The sequence below is a fragment of the Schistocerca piceifrons genome, chromosome X (genome assembly GCF_021461385.2).
Source record: "Schistocerca piceifrons isolate TAMUIC-IGC-003096 chromosome X, iqSchPice1.1, whole genome shotgun sequence".
NCBI classification, from domain to species: Eukaryota; Metazoa; Arthropoda; class Insecta; order Orthoptera; family Acrididae; genus Schistocerca; species Schistocerca piceifrons.
In genome coordinates this window covers 447,033,911-447,060,164 of record NC_060149.1, presented here as the reverse complement: position 1 = coordinate 447,060,164, position 26,254 = coordinate 447,033,911, and the positions used below count along the sequence as shown (strand labels likewise).

Sequence of the window (26,254 nt, the reverse complement as noted above, 5' to 3'; positions counted from 1 at the left end):
CGCTCCCCACACCATGATGCCGGGTGTTGGCCCTGTGTGCCTCGGTCGTATGCAGTCCTGATTGTGGCGCTCACCTGCACGGCGCCAAACACGCATACGACCATCATTGGCACCAAGGCAGAAGCGACTCTCATCGCTGAAGACGACACGTCTCCATTCGTCCCTCCATTCACGCCTGTCGCGACACCACTGGAGGCGGGCTGCACGATGTTGGGGCGTGAGCGGAAGACGGCCTAACGGTGTGCGGGACCGTAGCCCAGCTTCATGGAGACGGTTGCGAATGGTCCTCGCCGATACCCCAGGAGCAACAGTGTCCCTAATTTGCTGGGAAGTGGCGGTGCGGTCCCCTACGGCACTGCGTAGGATCCTACGGTCTTGGCGTGCATCCGTGCGTCGCTGCGGTCCGGTCCCAGGTCGACGGGCACGTGCACCTTCCGCCGACCACTGGCGACAACATCGATGTACTGTGGAGACCTCACGCCCCACGTGTTGAGCAATTCGGCGGTACGTCCACCCGGCCTCCCGCATGCCCACTATACGCCCTCGCTCAAAGTCCGTCAACTGCACATACGGTTCACGTCCACGCTGTCGCGGCATGCTACCAGTGTTAAAGACTGCGATGGAGCTCCGTATGCCACGGCAAACTCCTTGACACCTGTACTGCAGGACAGAGACAAGTTGGCGTGGCTCCTTTACGCTATGGGGAATATTCATGTGGGAATCTATGGGTCTAGTGGACATCATGCAAGGCACCATAATGGCCAAAGTGTATTATACACTGGTTGTGCACCTCTTCAAGAGAATCATGTTTCCCCATGGCATTGGCAAGTGGCATTTATCAACAATATAATGTGCCATGTCACAACACAAGGCCAGGTTCCAATTCATGCACTGCCACCCCCCCTCCCCCCCGGTACCAATTCCCTCCAGCGACCTACCAAGGCCTCATTGCTTCCATGCCACAATGCGTTGTCGCTGTTATCTGTGCCAGTGGTGGACATACTGGCTGTTAGGTGGGTGGTAATAACGTTCTGGTTGATCAATGTACTAACCGTGATTCAGGAAAGTCATTTATATAGTGTAAACTATATTACAGTGTGTAATACTACTAATGATGATCCAAATTATCTGTCACATTTGTTGAAGACAAGGAAACATCGCAGCAATATATCAGGAAAGTTCTTCACTGCACTTGGTGTTATTTTGTTGCAACATACACACTGCAGTTTTGCAGCAAAGTAATCCTTGTGCTTATATGACGAGTTCAGCGAATCACCACTGTGAGGTCTTGGCAATATTCCTTCTATCATAGTGCTCTATCTGGCACTTCTTAATCACATTTGTAACATTCATAAATGATTTGTCACAGTTAACAATATTCGCAAATTATGTCAGATATACAGCTGTACCTGCATGACGATTGGGCAAAAATTACTGAGTACAAAATGTAAAAATAATATCGCAGGGTATTCCACTGTTTAGCTGCTTACTGCATAGCCACAATGGTAATCTTCATCAAACACCAATCTGTTGGCATTAGTATTAAAAATGAAATTTTTACATACTTGGTTGACAAATCACTTGTGCTTTTGACATTATTTGCCAGTGTGTGATTTACTAACTGAGTTCCATGTAGAGATATTGTGTAACGGTTTCCATGACCAATAGTGATTTACTAAAATATTCTACTGAGATAGGCTACCAAAAGTAGCCTTTCATATTTACAACAGCTTCACACTACTTTAGAAATATGAAGAAATATCAATGTTCATGTTAATATTCCAGTCCATGGCATGTGATAGTACATGTTGTTGTTGTTGCTGCTACTGCTGCTGTTGTTGATGTTGATGTCATACTCAATCTGAGGAGTGGTTTGATGTAGTTCTCTATGATACTCTATCCTGTACAAGCCTTTTCATCTCTACGTAATTACTGCAATCTACAACCATTTGAACCTGCTTACTCCAGTGTAGCCTAGGTATCCCTCTGCAACTTTTACACACCATGCATACCTCCATCGCCAAACTGAAGGTTCTTCCATGCCTCAAGAAGTGTGTTATCAGTCAACCCTTTCCTTTAGTCAAATACCTTCTGTTTGTTAGGACACATAATTTTCCTATACCCATCTCAAGTTCTCAGTCTCTCAAGCACCAATGATACAAACACAATATCTCTCTACATTCCTATACCGATACTACACTAGAATAAGTGAGCGAACTGGCGCAGTAACGTCACAGGACTAGCATGCGAGAGGAATGGGATATCAAATCCTCATCCAGTCACTCCGTTTCAGATTGCCTGCAGTCTTAGTTAACCACATCAGGTGAATACTGGAATGATTCACTCGAAACAGTCGATTATATAACGGTGGCTTTCACGGGCGGTATTTGCATCCTTAATGAATTTTGTTCTGTAGGGGACATACCCTGGTCTGTGCATAAGATATTGTCTCCTAAGACTGGAGACATCATAAATGGTACTAAAGACTCAGTTACCATTTCAAACTTAAACTTGCTCATCAAGCCGAACTGTTTAAATGTATCCACGCAATGGTTGGGTCGTGACGACACCAGACCGCTGCTCAGGGCCTATGGGAAATATCTAGTTGGCCCCACAAAGCATTCATTTCACACAAAGTGACATGAATGTGACGCCATTGTGACGTGTACAAATTGTATGCATTGACTTTTGTGACTGACACCCTGGACTACCCACAGTACCAATGAATAAGGTCACCGAGCAAACACTTAGTCACCACAGCGTGCAGTCACAGATGAATCATTAAGCCTTTACACATAGCGCAGCAAGCGAGTCACATGTGCAACCACGCACACATTGGCTCTACATGAGGATAAGGCTTTAGCAACCAGTGAGACATTCATGATTCAAGCATACACTGTACTCTAACATGTGTAAATGTAAGGATGTGACAGAGTAGCAAGGAGGGGCAATCATGTTGGGCAGTGTCCAGGTGTTTGAAGTTGTTGCATCTGTTGGTTTTTCAAGATGGATTGTTCAACGTGTTTACAAGCTGTGGTGTAACACCAGACACGACGTCCAAATTGTGGTCAAAAACGATCCTCACACAGGAATCGGAGACGCGTTTCACAGCTTGTGAATCAAAATTGCTTCCAAACCAAACACGAATTACTGCAGCAGTGAATGAAGGTCCATTTGAACAAGTTAGCGAGAGAACACTGCAATGCAAACCGCATGCAATGAACATTTTGAGTCTGTCACATCGCAAAGGGCCACTACTCACACTGACACACTCGTAAAAATGATGACAGCAAAGATCAACAGTCTGGAAGAATCTGTGATGGTTTTCTGAACACTCCCCACATTGTTACATCTCAATTGGCCTGCAAAATCACCTGACCTGATCCCCACAGAATATCTGCAGGACTTGTTGGACAGTAGGTAAGGCGTCGACATAATCATCCTAACAATTTGGGGGGAACTGTGCGATCAAATACTCAGCAAATGGCTTAACTTGGATGCGATGTAGCTGCACAGAATTGTGGACTTGCTTTCTAACTGAATCTAGGCTATTATCAAGTCCAGAGGCAGAATTACATGGCACTGTATGATGCTTCTAATTATTTTTCTTGGGTGACTAATTTTTTATCCAGTGAACTTATCTCGGTTGCCACAGTCTCATGATCTTAAACTACAGTAGCCATTGTAGCACATGAATTAAAGCGACAGCTCATTGTATCTTCAGTTGGTAGAGTCACTGTAATTATGGAAGCTAATCTGTCCTTTCTTCCTTTGAAAATGGCAACCTGTCAATTTAATACAACAAGTAACAACTGTACATAAGTGACTTCTGATGTTAAAAAAAGGAGCTATCGTGGCACCATGGTTCTGTAGGTAGTGGCTACTACTCCAGGCCTAGAGGTCCAGTGTTTAAACCCATTGCTATTTTTACCGTCCTGTTCTGTGTAGGTAGAACACAGTTCATGATCACTAGCACTTATGGTAAACCAGAGACCGGTGGAACAAACAGGCGACTCCTAGGGTCGATGATGGTGGAATTCACAAAGTGAACTACTAACCAAAAACAAGTCCAGATGGTAGCAAAGTCATCTTAATCTCTTTAAACAGTTCACGAACCAATCTGTATCAGATACATAACACAAGCAAGATCAAAACTCTAGTGATCAATGGCACATACTTAAGGCTTCAATAAACTATTGAGATGCTTGCTGCCTTACCGACACACTCGCCTCAGTGGACATAGACTTTTTTTTGTTTTTAGTTATTGGATTACGGGATATGCTCATATAGCCATCTCAATCTTTGATTGTCAGTTATGATTATATGAACATAAGGATAACGCAACGCCCATGCCCCGAATGGTTCAAATGGCTCTGAGCACTATGGGACTCAACTGCTGTGGTCATCAGTCCCCTAGAACTTAGAACTAATTAAACCTAACTAACCTAAGTACATCACACACATCCATGCCCGAGGCAGGATTCGAACCTGCGACCGTAGCAGCAGCGCGGCTCCGGACTGGAGCGCCTAGAACCGCACGACCACCGCGGCCGGCGCCCATGCCCCGAGCAGAGGAAAGCTCGACCGCAGCCGGGAAGGGAAACCGGGCCTCTTCAATTAGCAATCTGGAGTGCTGGCCACGTACCTACCACGGTGGACTGGACATAGACTTACTACAATTAACTAGACTGCTTACTGGTGCTAGTGTAACGTCCCCATATTGAAGCCACCATTTGCATAGCAACGCTGTGTTTGCGTTTAGTAAATGATGCCAAACAGGTGATAAAAAAGTTGCACACACAATGACTTCACAGATGCAAACAACGTTCATAAGGACTCTATATCCCTGTTGTTAGAAGAAAGTGTGAAAATTAAGTAGCTACTTCAAGCTATACTGGTGATTACAATTATTCAAGTCCAAGCTCATTGAATGAAAAATATGATACAGTTTTGTGGAAAATAAGGTACGCAGATAAAATTACGCCATACAGAAATAAATTAAAGCCTCAAAAGTAATACTGTTTTTGGAAGTAACACTTTATAATTATACAGGCAAGGAACTAACGCAGTGCTCTCTCATTGCTGTAATCATACCTCAGGTAGATAGTTTGCAACATGAAAGGTGAGCGTAGGGGTAGCTTATGCGTAAAACGATTTTCCTGCAATAAAAAAATTTTAATTTACTAAGGCAATGTGATATCTTAAGTGAGAATCGTTCAGAATATTTCACCAAGATGAAAAGAGAAGGTTATGCTAATTTAGCAGAATCAACCAGTCCCACATCGCTATTATGACAACAGATTTCCCAACCAATGACTACGCTTAAGGCAAGAAGGATGTGTTTACGTAGCTGATCGGATCCAGACATCCAGTTTAGCGTAAGACATTGTGCACACTGCACAGCTATGAAAATGCATTCTTCTTGTTTCCATCTCCACCAACATACTTCTGTATTCTCTTGGTTGTCATGAAATTCTATTTGTATGTGGCATAAGACTGCACATAGACACAGTCGATTTCAAAGATATCTTGTGTTTTCTGTCATGTGGGGCAAGGTTGATTTCCAATAACTTTTAATTCCACTGAAACTAGTTTTCCCTTGCAAATTATCGAAGTAAGTGTTTTATTCGTTTGTATGTTCGGGAAATTATAATCATGATGGAAAATTTTACACGTCAATATTTCACAAGTCATATACCACATGAGAAGAAACTAATATCACTAGTTTTGGTATCCCTGCAGTGAAATGTATGTAACACCGACTTTAACAACCCCCTTCCATGTTGGAAAGCTTAAGAAATGAGGTGTTCTAGATTAAAGTTATTTAAGTGTCTTAAATATTGATAGTGTGAAAAGTGAAGTAGGAAATTATTATGAGATAACGCTGCATAAAAACTATATGCGCTCGTGACCCTCCTCTGGGACCTTATATACAAAGGGCGTTCAAAAAGTTTTGCACAGTCGTCTCTAATTTTTTTTATTTTTTGCAGGAGGAGAATGAAATTTTTTGTGGACATACTTGGATCATTTAGCTGTAATTTGGCATATAAAAATATCTTCATTTATTTACAGATGAGCCATAATGGACCGTGAAGTAGATGTCAGGTTGAGACAACGGTCGGTGATGGAGTTCCTCTTCAAGACCGGCGATGATTCTGCTACATCGATTCACAGGAAGTTGCTCCCTGTTTATGGGGATGATACAGTGGATCACAGCAGTATCCAGCGGTTGTTGCAGTGGTTTAAAGAAGGTGATTTCTCTCTACTGGACAATACACAATGCGGTAGACCATCGACAGCAGTGAGTGACATGAATAAGGAGACCATTGATCAAATCATCCAAAACGCCAGATATGTGACCACACGACAACTTGCTGAAGTGACTCGTTTGTAATTGGGCAGTGTGGTATCACTGGTATAGTCACTAGGATACAGAAAAATCTGTGCGCGTTGGGTGCCTAGATTATTGACAAGAGAAATGAAAACGCTGAGGAAGAATGTGTACGAGGGTCTCATGAAGACCCTTATTGAAGAGTGGAAACAGTGTTTTGACGGCGCCATTACCAAGGATGAAACATGGTCGTTTTAGCCCGAAGCTGAGAGCAAAACCCAGTCCATGGAGTGGCATCATCTGGGTTCCCCTCGGAAGAAGAAACCAAGACTTTCACGAACAGCAGGCCGAAAGGTGATGGCCTCCTTCTTCAGGGATCAGTGTGATGTCATTTTCATTGACTTTTTGGAACCTGGCTCCACAATTAACCGTAACCGTTACTGTTTGTCGTTGGACAAGCTGCGACGTGCCAAGACCCACAGCCCACAGCTTCAGGGTCAGCTCATCAGACTACTCCATGACGATGCCAAACCCCATACAGCCCTTATGACGCACAAGAAAATCAGGAAAATGGGTTGCAAAATTGTTCCTCATATTCCCTACAGTCCGGACTTAGCTCCGTCTGATTTTTACCTCTTTGTTCGTCTGAAGGCCCACCTGCGCGGTAAAACATTTGATAGTGAGAATGATCTTACTTCCTATGTGTCAAGCGATGGTGTAAAAGTCAATCCCTAGAATTTTACTAAAGTGCATTTACATCACGGAAAGAACGTTGGACCAGATACATCACAGCTGATGGAGGCTACATCGAGTAGGCTCAATGTATAGCTAAATGTTCCTAGTATGTTCACAAAAAATTTCACTCTCCTCCAGCAAAAAATAAAAAAAGTTAGAAACGACTGTGCAAAACCTTTTGAACGCCCTTTGTAAAATGAGCACGACAAACATTTCGCTGCACTTCTGCATGTTGTCCTGAACTGTTCGGCTATATTCACGTGGCATTCCCTTTCAGCTTTCATGGCTCATGGTGCATAATACTCATTTAATTTATGACACTGAGCCATAAAATTTAATTTGTGGGCTCCACAGATTGCCATAGTCCACATTAGTAATAACTGTTATTGCATAAGGAAGCAGCAACCAGTAGTAATAAATGTTATTATTTTTAATGTAGCGTAATTAAGTAGCAACCAATAGTGCTATTAGAGAGACTTGCTCCCACCAACATCTCGTTAGATCCACAGTTCCGCACGTCTTGCTACGGAAGGGTGGTGTGAGTCATCAAGTTCTAATCACGGTGTTCACCAGTGCACTTTGGATTAATATTTTCTGTTTATTTGATGGAGCTGCAAATTGCTACAAGAAATTCTTTAATAACATATGATGAAAACCTTTACATATTAAGTCTTGTTACAAGCCTAGACTCAGTAAGCTGTGTTAGTGGTTTCAGATGTCAGCTTTGTGAATGCCAGGCTGCTTCACTACACAAATTTCTCTGAAGAGGTTTTACTCAACAGTCAATGATACGAATTTGAGTTTTTTTCATCACCTACGACCCTTACAAAATGGGAATAATTACGAAGTGAATATACTTTTTCAGTGTGAAATCAGTGTGATAGCGATTAGGCACTTCCGTAGGTATTTGCCGATATTGGCGTTAGCAACTTCCTTCCACTCTGAGTAACTTCAAAAATGGGCAGATTTGTTGGCTGAAATATGATTTAGTGCTTCTGATATCGCTTCATTCAGCATTAAGTTTTCCATGAATCTGTGCACGGACCTCAAAGTGTCCAATGTGCTTGCATTACAACAGAGCAAGCACTGTAACGTACTCAGATAGTTTATCACATACAATTGCCAAAGGAAATCAAACAGCAAGAGTAAAACTCATCACACTACAGTTCCTCACTAAAGTGTGACGAAAAGATGCGAATTCCTGGTGAAAAAACTGCACAAATGATCGCTTCTAAAAAGAAAAGAAACAAGATACAAAGCATTAATAATATTATTAAACAATGTAGTGAGGCATTCTGATTGGCCGCGCGGGATTTGCCGAGCGGTCTTTGGAGCTGCAGTCATGGGCTGTGCGGCTGGTCCCGGCGGAGGTTCGAGTCCTCCCTCTGGCATGGGTGTGTGTGTTTGTTCAAAATGGTTCAAATGGCTCTGAGCACTATGGGACTCAACTGCTGTGGTCATCAGTCCCCTAGAACTTAGAACTACTTAAACCTAACGAACCTAAGGACATCACACACACCCATGCCCGAGGCAAGATTCGAACCTGCGACCGTAGCAGCAGCGCGGCTCCGGACTGGAGCGCCTAGTACCGCACGGCACGGCGGCCGGCTGTGTGTGTTTGTCCTTAGGATGATTTACGTTAAGTAGTGTGTAAGCTTGATGACTGACGACCTTAGCAGTTAAGTCCCATAAGATTTCACACACGCCGGCCGGAGTGGCCGTGCGGTTCTAGGCGCTACAGTCTGGAGCCGAGCAGGTTCGAATCCTGCCTCGAGCATGGATGTGTGTGATGTCCTTAGGTTAGTTAGGTTTAATTAGTTCTAAGTTCTAGGCGACTAGTGACCTCAGAAGTTAAGTCGCATAGTGCTCAGAGCCATTTGAACCATTTCACACAAATTTGAACATTCTGATTGGACCACAAACTATAAAATTAATTTGAATCATACTCGTGTCTTTCAGATTAGTGTAATACAATACCCATCACATTAAAAAGTTTCGTCTGTCTCCGTTGCTGTCGAGCGCGAAATGCAAATTGTAGACATTTTTTGTAGAGCATTACTCAACGCCAATAAACCATTTTATACTATCCAAAACGATGAGCTGTAGCTGACGCTATCGAGAAAGGATGAGGGAGCACAGCGGCGCTGCGGCATTTGCTGCTGGTTGCCAGTAAAAGAGCGCCAGAGAGGTCTGGCGCATTTGACATTAAAAGGCAGACTGCCTGCCAAGAAATCTTTCCTAAAAACATTATTGAATAGAAATTTTGTTACCAGTGTGACAAAATGCAATAAATAGTAGCTGTGCTATCATTGCACTCTGGACTTCAGCATTTAGACTAAAGGCGCTATAAAAATTGAGGCAACAAGCGGCTTAGGCCGTGAGATATTGTAGTCAGACGACACGCCTTTTACCGCTAGACCACGGGCATCAATACAGCATAACAGCTGCAAAGAACACAGGACTTCCTCCAGGAACCGCCGCAACTGCCAGTTTGTGCTGGTAGCCGGACTTGGAGTATCATCAGAGAGATCCTGTTATAAGTCCCATTCGGCGCGGACCTATACTCTGTTGCCACCGGTCAGGTTTTGTGTCAACGATTGTACATCCTAGGGTAGTAATGGCTAGCTCATGATAAATTCTTAGTACTGGAGAAACAAATTTGGTGCTTTCCTGGTCCCTGTGTATTATCTGCTACTGATGTTTCGCAGAGGACAATTGCTTTTGTGTTTCTTAAGCTGGCTGTTAATGGTTCTTTTTGTAGCTTGTGTATGCTCTTGACCACATGTGCAAGGGATTTTGCATGTTTCTGCTGTGGCATGCGGCAGGCATAAGTCCTATGCAGTGTTCAAATTCACGCACCTTTCTCGTTGTTTTGAGCAATGTATTAATACCTTGACAACTTGGTCTTCTATTGATACGATCTCTGACTCCTTATATTCGATAGCTGAGCTTTTTCAAGCTCAAAACTGCTATCTGAAACTTCTTAGCCATTGATGATGTCCCCATGATTAGAAGACAAAAACGTTAGACACAGAAATATATTTTGGACCAAGGCCTATTATTCATAAAACAAAATTCACAGTCGCTTTTGCACCCATCCTTATAGTTCCGATCTTGAGTTCTGTCTCTGACTACTTCGTCGTCAACGGTACATTAAAACGTGCTCTTACTTCCTTTCTACCAGAACAGTTACATATACTAAACTGCAGGTCTGAATATTTCCCATATTCATGGAAGAAATGGTTCAAATGGCTCTCAGCACAATGAGACTTAACTTCTGAGTTCATCAGTCCCCTACAACTTAGAACTACTTAAACCTAACTAACCTAAGGACATCACACACCCCTATGCCCGAGGCAGGATTCGAACCTGCGACCGTAGCGGTCGCGCGGTTCCAGACTGTAGCGCCTAGAACCACTCGGCCACTCCAGCTGGCTGTTCATGGGAGAGGTTCAGCAGATAATGTCTAAATTATGTAACAAAAAGGATCTTGGCAATAAACTTTGCTGTTCTACTAATGGTAAGTTATTTCACAAATACGATTTCCTTTGCAAAGTATACAATCTTCTTCACAGTTGACACTATTATGGATTAATGTAGGAACCTCCTCACAAAAAATTCCATTCCAAATGACTATACCACCCAAACTGAAGCAGCTCCATCTTTAAAACCGTTACCCTCCTTCGAAGCTGCAATGGTTTTAAACTGATCAGTAATTGACATTTGAGCATATCCTAGCCAGCAGGGGCTCCTTAAATCTACATTTCTCTTAGAGCAAGATCTTATGCTTCATTTTTCTTATAACAATTTTCCTGTTGCACAGCGTTTCGTTTATATGTGTATGTAGGGAGAAGCTGCACTTATTAATTCCCTTACTGAAGTCTTATTAATTCCCTTACTGAAGTCAGACTCATTAAATGAATGATGAAATAGGCTTCAGGTTTCGTGACAAATAGTTCTGGGCATACTTGCTACTAGTTAGTATCTATTTACATGTTCTGGTTTTCTTCAGATTAACACGTTTATTTATTTTTGCGAAGCAGGATATGAATGGAGTTGGCAAAGATTTTTCTCTACGCATATGTGGGGCCCCAAGCTCCCTTTCTTCCCTCTCATTGAATATTTCAGCTGATGCAGCGACAAACGGTAAATGGTAGATAGAAACAAGACCATTCCTATTTTCATCGCACATCATGATAAGATTCAGATGTACTATAATTTGTGAAGTCTTACCAACACAGTTCCTCAGTCCTGCACTGAATGGAACAAAGCAGTAAGGATGCCTGCCCCGCATTCTTTCCGGCAGGAAACGGTCTGGATCAAAAGTTTCCGGATTTGGAAAGTGCTCTGGGTTCCTGTTCATGTGGAAAGTACTGATGACTAGAGTAGTTCCAACTGGTACAAGTTTATTTCCTGCAACAAAGAAAAAAATTCAAGTTTCTTTTATTTGTTTTCGAAATTTATTTAAGACATCTATATTACTGGTTTTGCAAGCATTTCTCGAAACGCAATCCCACTAAGGAGTAGATTAATTTTACAAACATGTATGATACTGTCTTTTGGAACACACGCTTCTATAAATGATACAGTAAGTTTTAAAACATATAGAAAATGTGAAGTTTCTTGGTAGGTACTTGTGGAAATATTTTTGTGAATGAAATTTTTTTCCAAACAAGCATTATGTATGATGGTTGAAACTTATGAGTACTTACAAACTATCCAAATAAGTCAAAGGATGCCCAACAAAATGGTGGTATTCAGCTATATACAGTAATAACATTGGTACTTTCATAGTAACAGTGTTGCGCAATCTTTTGTTATTGGAATAACTGTTCAATATTGCTTTACTCCCCTAAAGTACATCATGTCATCTGTATTTTTACTAAATATTAGTTTTTATAAAACCTTCTACATCGTGCCTGTACAACATCCTGATGGAATATGGTATACCAAGGAAATTAATGGGCATGATAAAAGCATGCACAGCAGAGGCAAGAGCAAAGGTAGAAACACCAGGCAGAAATATTCACAATGACACCACAGTCCAAGCACTGTCGTAACCCAAGACAATGGAGACAGTGAGGGACCTAATGTAGAAACCAACCAGAGCTAGCCTGAACATCAATGCCCAGAAGACGAAAGTAATGCAGAGGATCTGTGTAGAGAACTCCATTGTAAGCAGGGGACCTGAGATGGGCTAAGGCAGAAAACATGAAGTATCTTATCATGTCGTTTAACAAGCGCAGCTTAAAGCAGGAGATAAAACAGCAGATTGCTAATGCAGGTAGAACATTCCTCAGCATTATATCACACATCACACATGCTCTCTAGTAAAATGCAAATAAATGCATATGGTCCCGTAATAGTGAAGGTGCCAGAAGTGCTATCATCTCCTTTGGATGCTGTCTCCTCTACAGGAGCTACAGGATCTGTCACTCTCATCCACTTGACCATGAATGGCGTGTCAGTGGTAGGGCTAGGGGCCCTGCGCAGAGAAGATAGGAATCAGAGAGAATGCAACAAAATTGGTGTGCTGTCTTTTACTGAAACTGAGCTACTAAGACTTATTTCACCTGATGGGAAACCAGACGTATAAAGAGGAGGAAAATGCAAAAAGGCAGGGTCTATTAATCTTCGGCATTTCAAATGTATGGCGAATAACGGTACCTCTTAGGGAAATGGCAGCAATCTATGGGAAGGAACCCAAGGTGCACTTAGTGTGTATGTCTGGTGGCCTCATTCAACATGTTGAAGAGGTTATTTGAACAGTCATTGGGGTAACATGGTGCAACGAACTTCAGATTGAGGTGCACACTGGAGCAAACGATGCCTGCTGTCTGGTCTCTGTGATCACGCTGGGATCATTTCAGCATCTGGCAGAGAATGTTGAGAAGACCAGCCTTGAAAATGGAGTTTCAGTGAAGTTCACAATTTGCAGCATTGTCCCCAGAGCTGATCTTGGCCCATGGTTCTGAGTCAAACGAAAGGACTGAACCAGGTTCTGAGACAAGCTAGACTGCAACTTCCTAGACTCGTACCATGGGGTTGAGAACTGTAGGGTCCCCTTAATGGGACATGTGTCCATTATTTATAAGAGGCTGTTACCCTGGGGACTGACAATTGTATGCAGGTACATTGATCATGTGAAACCCAACTCACATATTTCTCGGATGATTTCCTGAAAGCCATGGATCAAGGCAGTCTGGTAGATGTAGTGTTTCCTGATTTCCAGAAAGCACTGGACCTAATACTACACCTACTAGTATGTTTATTATCAGGAGTGGTCATGTGGGTTATGAACCAAACTTTGTGACTGGATTGAGGACTGAGGATTTCTTGGTAGAGAGGATGCAGCATGTTATCTTGGATGTAGGGTCATCAACAGATGTAGAAGTAACTTCAAGCAAGCATCATGGAAGCGTGTTGAGATTGTTGCCATAACTGTCAAATATTAATTATCAAGAAGACAATGTTACTAACAATCTCAGAGTTTTTACAGATGATGCAGTTATCTATAATGAAGTACTGTCTGAAAACAGCAGCACAAGTATTCTGTCAGATCTCAATAAGAGTTAAAAGTTGTGCATGTATTGGTTGCTTTAAATGTTCAGAAATGTAAATACAAATATCTGGCTCAGGGGATACTGATCATATGCAGAAAAGGGCACCACAAATGGCCATAGGTTTGTCTTACCCATAGGAGAGTGTCACAGAGATGTGGAAGAAACAGGAAATGCAGACACCTGAAGATTGGTGCAAATTATCCCAAGAAAGCATATGTACAATGCTCCAAGAACCACCTTTAAATGATGTATCTAGGAATATACGACTACCCCTAGGTAATGTTCCCATAGGGGCCATGAGTAATTGTGTTTGGTTAACTATTGTAGTCTGTTACCTAGTAAATAGTTTAATTGCTTTATGTATCTCCAATCTTTCTCTAAATTTTGAACCTATGAATTTACTGTCTCTGGTTGGTAGTAAACTTTGAGTTTCTGTACTTCTAATATTTAGACAAGAGCCTCAAATGTTCATTTGATGAAAAATAATTCCTTCCATCACGCACTTCTAACTGAGAGGGAGTGCAATATGAAGATAAGCCTACAGATATCATTACCTTTCATTGTATTTTACTTCCATCATTCTAAATACAAATGAAATAATGGTATCGGTACCTTAAGCTCCTAACTTAATAATTTTTTGCCATTATTTCTCATCTGCAAATGACATATAGTAATCAAAATATATTGCCGAAAACCAGTCCTTACAAAGCAATTATTTCCACCTCTGCAAATACATGTCCATTACCAGGAGGTAGTTCAAAACCAAGACAGATAAATATACTTATTTTTTCATCAATGTAAGCTTACTGTTAAAATCTGAAAACCGAAATGACATGTTTCTGTGAAAGAAATTTTTTCCCCATTGTTATTCACATTACTTGCACCAGTTTGGATACATAACATTTCAAACTAATTAGACATTATTTATCCACCTAAACCTTTAATTTGACATGTTGGTTTTCGAGTATTTATTTTGGCTATGTTACAAGTAGTGATACTTACATGCCTATCTGGTGTTTATTAATCTAGAACAACATGTACCGACCTAAGAATCTGCCTGCAGTGATTGTACTCTTGAGCTGTTTGCATCCACTTTGATTCATGACACAACTGTCTTGAGCATTTGATTTTGTCCATATGATCACGTTCTGGGTCTGCTAAGAGTGTGTGGTTTCTGGTTTTTGCAGTGGCACTGCTTTTTACAACAATGAAAGTCACATGCCCATCAAACACTTCTTGCTTTCATGTTATGAATGATGTTTAGTTGACAAATAAATGCATAAAATTCTTTATTTTTTTCTTCTTCTCCATCCACATGCATCTTACAGTAGATGAACTGGTTTGATGGAACTATCCACACCAGTCTCTCCTGTGAAAGCCTCAATCTCTGCACACCTACTGCAGCAAACATCGATATGTATCTACTTACTGTAGTTGAGCCTTGCCTCCCTCAACAATTTTTGCTCACCACATTTCCCTCCATTATCAGATTAACTATACTTTGATGCCTTCTGGGGTGTCCTATAAATCTATACATACTTTTAATCAAGTTATACAATACAGATCTTTTGTCTGTGACTCATTTCAGTACCTCTTCATTCATTATTATTTCTACGCACTTAATCTTCATTACCCTTCTGTAACATCACATTTCAAAAGCTACTACAGTCTTATTCTAAGTACTGTTGTTCATTCACACTTCACATCCAAATAAGGCTACTGGTGTAGAGTCTACTTCAGACAAATACTTTCAGAAAAGACTTCCTACAACTTAAATTCATATTTGATCTTAACATACTTCTCTTCTCAAAGATGTTTACTCTCTGCTTCTGCCATCATAAGTTGTTTTGCTACCTACATAGCAAAACATCCACTACCAGTGCCTAATTCTCTCATCAGATGATTTATTACAACTACACTCACTAACCCATATTTTACTTTTGTTGATTTTATTTTCAGCCTCTTCTCAAGACAATATCCACTCCATTAAATCCTTTGTGATGTCTGACAGTCACCATGTCACCACGTAACCTGGAAACCTTAAATATTTTATTTTGTGTTCTTGAACTTGAAAATTCTCTTTCTAAATTTCTCCCCAGTTTTCTATACTGCTGACTCTATGTACATACTGAAGAACATGAGGGATAGGCAACAACTCTGTCCCACTCCCTTCTCATTTATTGCCTCCCTTTCATTGTATGACTCTTATAACTACAGTACTATTTTGTTTACAAGCTACAGAAACTTCTTGCTACCTGTGTTTTTCCTCAGCTACTTTTCTAAGATGAATCATGGGGGCAGTATTGTCTCATATGTTCCTACATTTCTCCAGAATCTATATCAATCCTTCTCCAGGTTGGCTTGTACTAGTTGTTCCATCCTTCTATTGCCAATTTATGTTATTATTTGGCAACCATGAGATATTAAATTGACTGTTCAGCAATATTCAGCACCTGCCTTCTTTGGTGTTGCAATCAACACATTATTCTTTAAGTCTGACATTATTTCTCCTGTCTTATATATCCTGCATAACAGGTGGAATAGTTTTGCCATGGCTAGATCTTCCATGGACATTAATAATTTTGAGGCAATTTCATCTACACTCAGTCCCTTGTTTTAATTTGCCACTATGCATCATCTATTAATATCATTTTTAGAGATCTATTTCCATAATGCATTTTACAGATTCTCATTCTTTGATTATATTTCAGTTTTTGTGTTATACAAGTATTCCTAGTGAGCCATCTCTTTTGCCTAATTGTTCCTCTGCTGCCTTCTCTATTTCATGTCTCAAAGCTACCAAATTGTCTTCTGATCTACTGCTTCCTCTTGTTCCAGTAAATAATTGCATAACACTCCCTTCAAACTCTCAACATTTTCTGGCTCTTTCAATGTACCCAGGTGCCATCTATCAGGCTGGTGCGTAAGTTCATAGCATTTTTGTTTTGCATGATGGTATTCAGATTGCTTTTGGTTTTTTATTGATTGTCATTTTTCATTTTAGTTTAATGTAGCTGTTTAAGTTTACATATTGTCATTTTGTCATTTCAAGCTAGGTAGTATTGACTCCCTAACTTTAATTTGCTTGTGGACACTAGAAAATGAAGTGCCAACTGGAGAAACTAGTATATTTATGACATATTCTTCTGTATGAGTGTGACAGATGGGTGACAGCAATGGAGGCAGCCAAAACATTTGTACTGGGTATCCAGATAATGCCATTGCACAGAAAAAGCTAGAAAATGGCTTTCTTGTTTAAAGGAGAATCATACTGACATCAGTGATTTTCCACTTGCAGGAAGACTTTTGGGGTTTGATAATGACCATTTAAACGCATCAATCCACAATGGTCCATGTCACTGTATTCAAGAACTGGCAAACGTGACGAACTGTGATCATTCCAGCACTGTGTGATGTTTGCATGCCATGGAGAAGGCTCAAAAATCAAGTGCATGGGTACCACATGACCTAAGCCAAAATCACAAAAACCAGTGGATGGCCATGTGTGAATCTCTGCTTGCTCATCATCAATCGGCTTGTATTGCTCATCACCAATCGGCTAGTACAAAACACCAACCATTGCTAATCAGTATCACTACTGCTAATGAAAAATTGTCTCTTCATGCTAACATAGGGAAAATAAAGAAATGGTTGAGCCCAAAAAATGCAACAACTCCTCTTACAAAGACCTGAGTGCATCCACAAAAGATGATTTGATGCATCTGGTGGGACAGCAATATTTTGGTGTACTAACAATTGCTTCCCCAAGGTGTAACCATTACTGCTGACATTTATTGTCAACAGATGAGACCTCTTGCAGATGATATCCAAGAACTACATCCAAGAAGACTGCATGAAGTGATGCTACTCAACGATAATGACTGCTTGCATTCTGCTACACTGACAAAACACACTATATACAGGAGTTTTGTAGGGAAGTCATTCCACATCCAAATTATTCACCTTATCTTGTGGCCTCAGATTTTCATCTTTTCTGTTCTCAGTCGAACAACATTCAAGGAACTTCCTTTCTGGATGAAAATGCCCTCCGAACTTGACTTGGTGAGATCTTTGTCTCAAAATAGAAAGATTTTACAGTCACAGAATCAAAAAGCTACCCCAGTGCTGGCAGACTATTGTAATAGTGAAGGAGAATATATCATTCATGACTGATGTCTCTGTTATGTGTATTTGTTTTATTTACTAAACATATGGAAAAACACAATGAACTTATTCACCAACCCAACACTTAATTTCCTATCTGTCTCCAGTTTCTTCAGTTTTAATCTGCACTGCACAAATAATAGATTATGCTGATAGTCCACATGTTTTTAGTTTAAAATCAGGTTGCTAAATATGTTTTACCATTGTACAATCTATTTGAAACCTTCCAATGTCTCCATATACTTATCATAGTTAAAATATTTGCTCATTATTCTTAAGCTAATCATAGATAATGATTAAATTGAGATCTGTGCAAAATTCTACCAGGTGTTTCCCCTTTCATTCTGTTCCTCCATGCCATGTTCATTAACTATTTTTCCTTTTCCTGCTATCAAATTCTTATCCCCCCTTAACACCAAATATTCATCTCCCTGTACCAAATGATTTATTTTATTTCAGCATACAATTTCTCAATCTCTTCATCATCTTCAGGAGCTAATTGTCTTGTGACAGCCAGAGCAAGAGCACCAGCAGCAGCGAGTACTGTTTGTATAAAGCGTTTATTTTGCATTTTGTTTACGACCTTCCACTAAGGAAGGGATTCTATTTGTGTTTATCTGCTCTGCATAGTAACTAACAGTTCTTGATAAAACTTTACGTAGTTTTCGTGTTAGATTTCTTAGTGTTTTCTTGATCGTTTAGAACAGAAAGCGCCCTAAAACCGTCTTTTGTTTGTTTCGCGGCCGTTAGCCACTAGTCACTTGAATCAGCAGTTGTCTTGTGACAGCCAGAGCGAGAGCACCAGCAGCAGCGAGTACTGTTTGTGTAAAGCGTTTTTGTACTTATTTGCTGCGCTTAGCTTCTAAATAGTTTTTCTGGGAAAACCTAGCGTAGTTTTCGCGTCTCGTATTTCAGTGAGTGTTTCTTGATTATCAGAGTAGCTCATCAGAAGATTATCTTGGGAATTTGTCACCGTATAGAGTAGGGTAAACATAGTCATGTGTAGGGACTGTGGTTGTTGTGAGCGGACGCAAGGAGAATTGGCCACTCTTCGGGGGCAGGTGGAGGCTTTGTCTGTTAGGCTCATCGAGCTCGAGGCGCAGGCGTCGGCTCGTAGTGGCGTTGGGGCAACTGTGGTGAGACCTATGCCTACTTCGGTGGCCTTGGAATCACATGGAACCCCTGATGTCGCTGCGTCTTCCGGCAGTGAGCATCTTACCGGTCAGCCATCACTCCAGGGTGAATGGCGGACAGTGGTGGGCTCGCGCGTGCCTGGCCGAAAGGCGAAGGTGGGATCTGGCCGCGCGGCAGCTGCCTTACCCCTTTCCAACAGGTACGGAGTGCTTCCTAGTGGTGATGACATCGTTTCCGAGCCACCACAGGATGCCTCGCCTGTTGGGCCAGTGGCCGATTCTCCGGCAAGGTCCCGACAGTCACAGAGGGCGGGCCTATTAGTTATAGGGAGCTCCAACGTTAGGCGGGTTATGGAGCCCCTCAGGAAAGTAGCGGGTAGGTCGGGGAAGAATGCCAGTGTGCACTCGGTGTGCTTGCCGGGGGGTCTCGTCCGTAATGTGGAGGAGGCCCTTCCGGCAGCTATTGAACGCACTGGGTGTGACCGGCTGCAGATAGTAGCACATGTCGGAACGAATGACGCCTGCCGCTTGGGTTCTGAGGCCATCCTTGGTTCCTTCCGGCGGCTGGCTGATTTGGTGAAGACAACCAGCATCGCACGCGGAGTGCAAGCTGAGCTTAATATCTGCAGCATAGTGCCCAGAGTCGATCGCGGTCCTCTGGTTTGGAGCCGTGTGGAGGGTCTAAACCAGAGGCTCAGACGACTCTGCGACTATAATGATTGCAAATTCATCGACCTCCGTTATTGGGTGGAGAACTGTAGGGCCCCCCTAGACAGGTCAGGCGTGCACTACACACCGGAAGCAGCTACTAGGTTAGCAGAGTACGTGTGGCGTGCACACGGGGGTTTTTTAGGTTAGTGGGACCCCCCCTTGGGCGAAACGATAAAATACCTGACGGCTTACCAGAGAGGACATTATCATCGTTGATAAAGAACGTCCGTCCTCAGAGACCAAAAACAGGAAAAGTTAACGTAATATTGGTAAACTGCAGGCGTATCCAGGGCAAGGTTCCTGAATTAGTATCTCTTATTGAAGGAAATAGTGCGCATATAGTATTAGGAAGGGAAAGTTGGTTAAAACCGGAAGTGAACAGTAACGAAATCCTAGACACAGAATGGAATATATACCGCAAGGATAGGATAAACGCCAATGGTGGAGGAGTATTTATAGCAGTAAAGAATTCAATAATATCCAGTGAAGTTATTAGCGAATGCGAATGTGAAATAATCTGGGTTAAGTTGAGTATCAAAGGTGGGTCAGATATGATAGTCGGATGCTTCTATAGACCACCTGCATCAGCAACCGTAGTAGTTGAGCGCCTCAGAGAGAACCTGCAGAACGTCGTGAAGAAGTTTCGTGATCATACTATTGTAATAGGGGGAGACTTCAATCTACCAGGTATAGAATGGGATAGTCACACAATCAGAACTGGAGCCAGGGACAGAGACTCTTGTGACATTATCCTGACTGCCTTGTCCGAGAATTACTTCGAGCAGATAGTTAGAGAACCAACTCGTGAAGCTAACGTTTTAGACCTCATAGCAACAAATAGACCGGAACTTTTCGACTCCGTGAATGTAGAAGAGGGTATCAGTGATCATAAGTCAGTGGTTGCATCAATGACTACAAGTGTAATAAGAAATGCCAAGAAAGGAAGGAAAATATATTTGCTTAACAAGAGTGATAGGGCACAAATCGCAGAATATCTGAGTGACCACCATCAAACGTTCATTTCTGAGGAAGAGGATGTGGAACAAAAATGGAAAAAATTCAGAAACATCGTCCAGTACGCCTTAGATAAGTTCGTACCGACTAAGGTCCAAAGCGAGGGGAAAGATCCACCGTGGTATAACAATCATGTACGAAAGGTACTACGGAAACAAAGAAAGCTTCATCATAGGTTTAAGAGTAGTCGAATCATAGCTGATAAGGAAAAGCTGAACGAAGCGAAAAAGAGCGTAAAGAGAGCAATGAGAGAAGCATTCAACGAATTCGAACATAAAACATTGGCAAACAATCTAAACAAGAACCCTAAAAAGTTTTGGTCATATGTAAAATCGGTAAGCGGATCTAAATCCCCTATTCAGTCACTCGTTGACCACGATGGCACCGAAACAGAGGACGACCGAAGAAAGGCAGAAATACTGAATTCAGTGTTCCGAAACTGTTTCACTGCGGAAAATCGTAACACGGTCCCTGACTTCAGCCGTCGCACGGACGCCAAAATGGAAAATATTGAAATAAACGATATCGGAATTGAAAAACAACTGCTATCACTTAGTAGCGGAAAAGCATCCGGACCAGACGAGATACCCTTAAGATTCTACAGTGATTATGCTAAAGAACTTGCCCCCTTTCTATCAGCAATTTATCGTAGATCGCTGGAAGAACGTAAAGTACCTAGCGACTGGAAGAAAGCGCAGGTCGTTCCCATTTTCAAGAAGGGTCATAAATCAGATGCGAATAATTATAGGCCTATTTCGCTTACGTCAATCTGTTGTAGAATAATGGAACATGTTTTGTGTTCTCGTATTATGACGTTCTTAGATAATACAAATCTCCTTCATCATAACCAACATGGATTCCGCAAACAGAGATCATGTGAAACTCAGCTCGCCCTATTTGCCCAAGAAATTCACAGTGCCGTAGACACTGGCGAGCAGATTGATGCCGTATTCCTTGACTTCAGGAAGGCATTTGATACGGTTCCGCACTTACGTTTAGTGAAAAAAATACGAGCTTACGGAATATCGGACCAGGTTTGTGATTGGATTCAGGATTTCCTAGAAGAAAGAACACAACATGTCATTCTTAACGGTTCAAAATCTGCAGATGTAGAGGTAATTTCGGGAGTACCGCAGGGAAGCGTGATAGGACCTTTATTGTTTACAATATACATAAATGACTTAGTTGACAACATCGGTAGCTCCGTGAGGCTATTTGCAGATGACACGGTTGTCTACAAGAAAGTAGCAACATCAGAAGACTCGTACGTACTCCAGGAGGACCTGCAGAGGATTAATGCATGGTGCGACAGCTGGCAGCTTTCCCTAAACGTAGATAAATGTAATATAATGCGCATACATAGGGGCAGAAATCCATTCCAGTACGATTATGCCATAGGTGGTAAATCATTGGAAGCGGTAACGACCGTAAAATACTTAGGAGTTACTATCCGGAGCGATCTGAAGTGGAATGATCACATAAAACAAATAGTGGGAAAAGCAGGCGCCAGGTTGAGATTCATAGGAAGAATTCTAAGAAAATGTGACTCATCGACGAAAGAAGTAGCTTACAAAACGCTTGTTCGTCCGATTCTTGAGTATTGCTCATCAGTATGGGACCCTTACCAGGTTGGATTAATAGAAGAGATAGACATGATCCAGCGAAAAGCAGCGCGATTCGTCATGGGGACATTTAGTCAGCGCGAGAGCGTTACGGAGATGCTGAACAAGCTCCAGTGGCGGACACTTCAAGAAAGGCGTTACGCAATACGGAGAGGTTTATTATCGAAATTACGAGAGAGCACATTCCGGGAAGAGATGGGCAACATATTACTACCGCCCACATATATCTCGCGTAATGATCACAACGAAAAGATCCGAGAATTTAGAGCAAATACGGAGACTTACAAGCAGTCGTTCTTCCCACGCACAATTCGTGAATGGAACAGGGAAGGGGGGATCAGATAGTGGTACAATAAGTACCCTCCGCCACACACCGTAAGGCGGCTCGCGGAGTATAGATGTAGATGTAGATGTAGATTTATGATCCTGTGTATGTCTTAGTTTTGTGTCTTGTTTTGTGTCAGTCTTGGCTATGATAATAAGTTCACTGTGCTGTTCATGGTACTTTACCCTCTTTCCTAGTTCCATATCCCCAGCAATTGATTTTGGTTTGATAAATCTGTATTCATTTAACTAGAAATCTCTTTCATTCCACCATCATGCTTCACTAATTCCCATTATGTCTAATATCAAATTATCTATTCCCTTTTCTATCCTACCTATCCATCCAATTATGTGATCTATCATTCACTCTCTTAGCTGTAGACTGTCAGATTTGCATTTCTTCTAACTGCAGCAGCCTCCTGAGTAGTCCCAGTACATAGATTTGAATCTTATATCTGGAATATTTTACCCATTATTAAACCATACACTAAAGCTGCAAGTTCTTGAGAACCATAATGGCTGTAGTTTCCCCTTTATTTCATCTTTCCACAGTATAAAAATAGTAATTTCATGTTGGCTAATGTTAAAAGGCCAGATCAGTAAATTATCCAGGCTGTTGGCACTGGAATTACTGGAAAGGCTGCTGCAGCTCTTCAGGAACAATAAGTTAATTTGGCCTATCCACAAACATCCTTCTGAAGTGATTACACCAGTGTTATTGGTGTACACTGATCAGCCAGAACATTATGACCACCTACCTAATAGCTACTACATCCACCTTTGGCATGGATAACAGCAGCAGCTTTGCATGGAATAGAAGCAATGAAGCAATGGTAGTTCACCGGAGGGAGCTGGCACCACATCTGCACATACAAGTCACCTAATTCCCATAAGTTCTACGGAGGGGGAGGGGCAGGGGTGATGAGCTCTGCCACCATGTTTATTCACTTCACAGATGTGTTCAATCAGGTTCAGATCTGGCAAGTTTAGGGGGGAGGGGGGGGGGGGGGGAGCACACATCAACTGGAGCTCACCAATGTGTTCATTGAACCACTCCATCACACTCCTGTCTTGTGACATGGCTCATCTTGTTGAAAAATGCCACTGCTGTTGGGAAACATGATCGTCATGAAGGGGTTACATGGTCTGCAACCAGTGTATAATATGCTTTGGCCTTTATGGTGCCTTGTACGATCTCCACTAGATCCATGGATGCCCATGTGAATATTTACCAGGGCATAATGGAGTCCCCGCCAGCTTGTCACCGTACCACAGTACAGATGTCAAGGAGGTGTTCCCCTGGAAGACAATGTATTTGCGCCCTCCCATCAGCATGATGAAGAAGTTATCAGACTATGCAGCACTCTGCCACTGTGCCACTGACCAGTGCTGATGGTCATGTCTCCATTTAAGTTGTAGTTGCCAATGTTGTGGTGTTAACATTGGCACATGATTGGGTCCTCGGCTGCAGAGGCCTATGGCTATAAATGTTCACTGCACTGCATGTTCAGACACTCATTTACTATGCCCAGTATTAAAGTCTGATGTTAGTTCCGCCATAGTTTGCTGCCTGTTCTGTATTACCAGTCTGCCCAGCCCACAATGTCCAACATCTGTAATGAGGGGTGGCCACCCAACCCGATGATGTCTGAAGGGAGTAACATTGGTTTCACCACATGTTGAAGACACTTACCAGAGCACTCCTTTGACACCCAACAAGTCATCCAGTTTCCAAAATGCTTGTGCCAAGCCTCCAGCCCTTGATCAAGCTCAAATACATCACATGTCTTCCCCATGCTACATGTGGACAGGATGCTCACTGATAGTACATGCGCTGTGCATGTGTCTTACTAGCAGTTATTCCTCACCAGGTGATGCAGCTATTGCCTGGACAGGTTTATATTTGGTAGTAGGCCAGTGGTCATAATGTTCTGGCTGATCAGTGTATGTATTGTTGAAGTACACAAGCTATTTCACTGCAGCAAGTTTCACGGTTCATGGGGGAATTAATATGGTAATGAACTAAGAATTGGAGAATAGAAATTGTAGATGGAAGAAGTGGTTAACATTTGATCACAATCTTCTGAAGTTGTTACCAGTAATTTTTTAAAGGAATAAGAGGGGAAACACATCGGAGCAGTTGAATAGCACACATAACTAATGCTTTTAAATAAATCAAATTTCAATAATAACTCACTGATTTTTAGTTCTTGGTCCAGTTCACGAGCATACAATGGAACTGTTGAATACAGTCTCAATGTCTCTTTTATCACTCTCTCTAAATATTTCATCTCTTGCAAGTCTCGAAATGTTGCAGGCCGATCTGAATCACCAAAAAGCTCACGAATCTCACTGTAAGCCTTTTCCTGAAATAATAATAATCAGGTTTCAAAATTATGGTGTGCATCACAAATATTTGTTACTACCTTACTTCTAATCAGTGCTAAATCATCAAATCAGAGAGAGGTAACCATGTTCTTTACCTGTACATCCGCATGCTTGGCAAGTGCCCACAGAGCAAAACTGGTGCATGATGCTGTTGTGTCATGACCCTGAAATAAATCAGAGTTATTAAGCTAGGTACTTCATAATATATCCTCAGTACTGTCCTTTTTGATGAGTAGCCTCTTTCTATCAATATTAAGCAATATTATTACAGACAGATATTTTATTCTGCAATAGGTGGCTATAACAATTATTTATAAACAGAAGTGACATTTTCAAAAATTAACAGCTGAACCTCATAAATGTGGAATTCTGTGAGCTTTCACTCTGCCAAGGAGAAACTATGTAACAATTGAAAACATGTTGTTATGGATATTTATTTAGGATAAATGAAATTACCTTCCTGTGGATCAAATAACTGAAAGACATCATGAGAAATCAAATAACGCTTTCCATGTTTCGTACTTTTCAGCAGTGTCACTACTGCTTAAATACTAGCTTTTCCCACGTTATACTTCTGCTGATGTTTTTTGAAAAGATGCAATTAGCAATCAATGGTTGCATCAAAGTTATAAAGTCCATAATGTTATTGGTAAACATAGTCAATCTCAAAAAAATGCAAGCAAGAGCTACAAGAAATGTAATGGTTCACCTCGGGGAACAGACCAGTATATTAAACAGCACCATCTCTTGATCATACTCAAGTTTCATGCTGAGGAAATTAGTCTTCATCTTTATTTAAATTACCATACTAGTGATGCAGGGCACTTCATCTTTATTTAAATTACCATACTAGTGGTGCAGAGTGAGGAGCACCATGACTCAACAAATGTTCAGGATGACGTGTTCAAACTATTGTCATAAACTGCATGGTGGTAATTGAAGAATACCTTAATATTTAATATTACAAGCAATTAGCTTCCTTACTAACAAGGACAAAATGTAATACCACATAGGCGTATATACAGATGGATGTTTTATGCCAGTTCTGACACAAAATACAAAACCACAATATTTATCAGTATTGCCACAGTTGTTGACTATATCATTCATGACCAAAACAACAGACACCATGCATTCATATAATTGATTTACCTCGATGGGCAATGAATCCACCACCTTAAGTGAAGTTGCACAATTATGTTTGGCTTCCTGAGGAAATCCCATAGTAGTGAGTATGGAGGACATGGGTGAGGACTGCAGATAGGTGGC

The 26,254-nt window shown here is 41.5% G+C and overlaps 1 protein-coding gene across 1 annotated transcript in view; it reads right to left on the bottom strand.

Moving 5' to 3' along the window:
• The window catches only part of LOC124721710 (cytochrome P450 4C1-like), a 255,403-nt gene that overhangs the window by 7,867 nt on the left and 221,282 nt on the right, over nucleotides 1-26,254 (bottom strand). The window contains exons 11-13 of the mRNA XM_047246795.1: nucleotides 25,081-25,149; nucleotides 24,795-24,963; nucleotides 11,300-11,479 (exon numbers count right to left, since the gene is read on the bottom strand). Of these exons, the coding sequence (XP_047102751.1) occupies nucleotides 11,300-11,479; nucleotides 24,795-24,963; nucleotides 25,081-25,149 (418 nt within the window). The remainder of the gene's footprint in view (nucleotides 1-11,299; nucleotides 11,480-24,794; nucleotides 24,964-25,080; nucleotides 25,150-26,254) is intronic.